At 46.7% G+C, this 3030-nt stretch overlaps 1 protein-coding gene across 1 annotated transcript in view; it reads right to left on the bottom strand.

Annotated features, from left to right (window-relative positions):
* The window catches only part of ERMP1 (endoplasmic reticulum metallopeptidase 1), a 62242-nt gene extending 62003 nt beyond the window's left edge, over positions 1 to 239 (bottom strand). Inside the window, exon 1 of the mRNA XM_010833830.1 lies at positions 3 to 239. Within this exon, the coding sequence (XP_010832132.1) occupies positions 3 to 159 (157 nt within the window). The 5' untranslated portion in view covers positions 160 to 239. The remainder of the gene's footprint in view (positions 1 to 2) is intronic.
* Positions 240 to 3030: the final 2791 nt, after the last annotated feature.

Genomic DNA, 3030 nt, shown 5'->3' on the forward strand with positions numbered 1-3030 from the left:
GCTCCGCTTCCGCGTCCTTGCGCCGCCGCCGCACGCGTCCGCCAGGGGCTCCGGCGCCAGGGCCTCCCTCTCCGGTTGCTGTGCAGCCGCCGGGCCGTCCCGGCGCTCCCCTCCGATGCGGTGCCGCCTCACGGCCCCAGACTCCGAAGCCCACTCCATGGCCACGAGAATCAGCAGCCAGTCCAACCGCCCCGGCCCGCTACAGCTCTGGGAGCCGCGGCGGCGGCCGCAGCGCCTCCTAGTGAGCGGACGGAAACTGCAGAGGGCCAAACTTCTTCTGATTGGCCGGTCCCGCGGCGCCGCGCCTCAGGTTCTTTGGGCAGATTGCCTGAGGCTCAGCGGCAGCGCCCAGAGCCAACTGGGTGTGATGGGTGTGCCTTCTTATGCAGGAGTTCCCTGCCTGGCATTGGGACGCAGATTAATAAATGGAAGATCAGATCAGATCAGTCGCTCAGTCGTTTGCGACCCCATGAATCGCAGCACGCCAGGCCTCCCTGTCCATCACCAACTCCCGGAGTTCTCTCAGACTCACGTCCATCGAGTCAGTGATGCCATCCAGCCATCTCATCCTCTATCGTCCCCTTCTCCTCTTGCCCCCAATCCCTCCCAGCATCAGAGTCTTTTCCAATGAGTCAACTCTTCACATGAGGTGGCCAAAGTACTGGAGTTTCAGCTTTATCATTCCTTCCAAAGAAATCCCAGGCTGATCTCCTTCAGAATGGACTGGTTGGCTCTCCTTGCAGTCCAAGGGACTCTCAAGAGTCTTCTCCAACACCACAGTTCAAAAGCATCAATTCTTCAGCACCCAGCCTTCTTCACAGTCCAACTCAAACCTCCATACATGACCACAGGAAAAACCATAGCCTTGACTAGACGGACCTTTGTTGGCAAAGTAATGTCTCTGCTTTTCAATATGCTATCTAGGTTAGTCATAGCTTTCCTTCCAAGGAGTAAGCGTCTTTTAATTTCATGGCTGCAGTCACCATACGTGGTGATTTTGGAGCCCAGAAAAATTAAGTCTGCCACTGTTTCCACTGTTTCCCCATCTATTTCCCATGAAGTGATGGGCCCGGATGCCATGATCTTCGTTTTCTGAATGTTGAGCTTTAAGCCAACTTTTTCACTCTCCACTTTCACCTCCATCAAGAGGCTTTTTAGTTCCTCTTTACTTTCTGCCATAAGAGTGCTGTCATCTGCATATCTGAGGTTATTGATATTTCTCCCGGCAATCGACTCCAGCTTGTGCTTCCTCCAGTCCAGCGTTTCTCATGATGTACTCTGCATAGAAGTTAAATAAGCAGGGTGACAATATACAGCCTTGACGAACTCCTTTTCCTATTTGGAACCAGCCTGTTGTTCCATGTCCAGTTCTAACTGTTGCTTCCTGACCTGCATACAAATTTCTCAAGAGGCAGATCAGGTGGTCTGGTATTCCCATCTCTTTCAGAATTTTCCACAGTGTATTGTGATCCACACAGTCAAAGGCTTTGGCATAGTCAATAAAGCAGAAATAGATGTGTTTCTGGAACTCTCTTGCTTTTTCCATGATCCAGCAGATGTTGGCAATTTGATCTCTGGTTCCTCTGCCTTTTCTAAAACCAGCTTGAACATCAGGAAGTTCACGGTTCACCTATTGCTGAAACCTGGCTTGGAGAATTTTGAGCATTACTTTACTAGCGTGTGAGATGAGTGCAATTGTGCTGTAGTTTGAGCATTCTTTGGCATTGCCTTTCTTTGGGATTGGAATGAAAACTGACCTTTTCCAGTCCTGTGGCCACTGCTGAGTTTTCCAAATGTGCTGGCATATTGAGTGCAGCACTTTCACAGCATCATCTTTCAGGATTTGGAATAGCTCAACTGGAATTCCATCACCTCCACTAGTTTTGTTCATAGTGATGCTTTCTAAGGCCCACTTGACTTCACATTCCAGGATGTCTGGCTCTAGGTCAGTGATCACACCATCGTGATTATCTGGGTCGTGAAGATCTTTTTTGTACAGTTCTTCTGTGTATTCTTGCCATCTCTTCCTAATATCTTCTGCTTCTGTTAGGTCCATACCATTTCTGTCCTTTATCGAGCCCATCTTTGCATGAAATGTTCCTTTGATATCTCTAATTTTCTTGAAGAGATCCCTAGTCTTTCCCATTCTGTTGTTTTCCTCTATTTCTTTGCATTGATCGCTGAAGAAGGCTTTCTTATCTCTTCTTGCTATTCTTTGGAACTCTGCATTCAGATGTTTATATCTTTCCTTTTCTCCTTTGCTTTTGGCTTCTCTTCTTTTCACAGCTATTTGTAAGGCCTCCCCAGACAGCCATTTTGCTTTTTTGCATTTCTTTTCCATGGAGATGGTCTTGATCCCTGTCTCCTGTACAATGTCACGAACCTCAGTCCATAGTTCATCAGGCACTCTATCTATCAGATCTAGGCCCTTAAATCTATTTCTCACTTCCACTGTATAATCATAAGGGATTTGATTTAGGTCATACCTGAATGGTCTAGTGGTTTTCCCTACTTTCTTCAATTTAAGTCTGAATTTGGCAATAAGGAGTTCATGGTCTGAGCCACAGTCAGCTCCTGGTCTTGTTTTTGCTGACTGTATAGAGCTTCTCCATCTTTGGCTGCAAAGAATATAATCAATCTGATTTCGGTGTTGACCATCTGGTGATGTCCATGTGTAGAGTCTTCTCTTGTGTTGTTGGAAGAGGGTGTTTGTTATGACCAGTGCATTTTCTTGGCAAAATTCTATTAGTCTTTGCCCTGCTTCATTCCGTATTCCAAGGCCAAATTTGCCTGCTACTCCAGGTGTTTCTTGACTTCCTACTTTTGCATTCCAGTCCTCTATAATGAAAAGGACGTCTTTTTTGGGTGTTAGTTCTAAAAGGTCTTGTAGGTCTTCATAGAACCATTCAACTTCAGCTTCTTCAGTGTTACTGGTTGGGGCATAGACTTGGATTACTGTGATATTGAATGGTTTGCCTTGGAAACGAACAGAGATCATTCTGTCATTTTTGAGATTGCATCCAAGTATCT

Source organism: Bison bison, unplaced genomic scaffold (assembly GCF_000754665.1).
Source record: "Bison bison bison isolate TAMUID 2011002044 unplaced genomic scaffold, Bison_UMD1.0 scf7180017863936, whole genome shotgun sequence".
Classification (NCBI taxonomy): domain Eukaryota; kingdom Metazoa; phylum Chordata; class Mammalia; order Artiodactyla; family Bovidae; genus Bison; species Bison bison.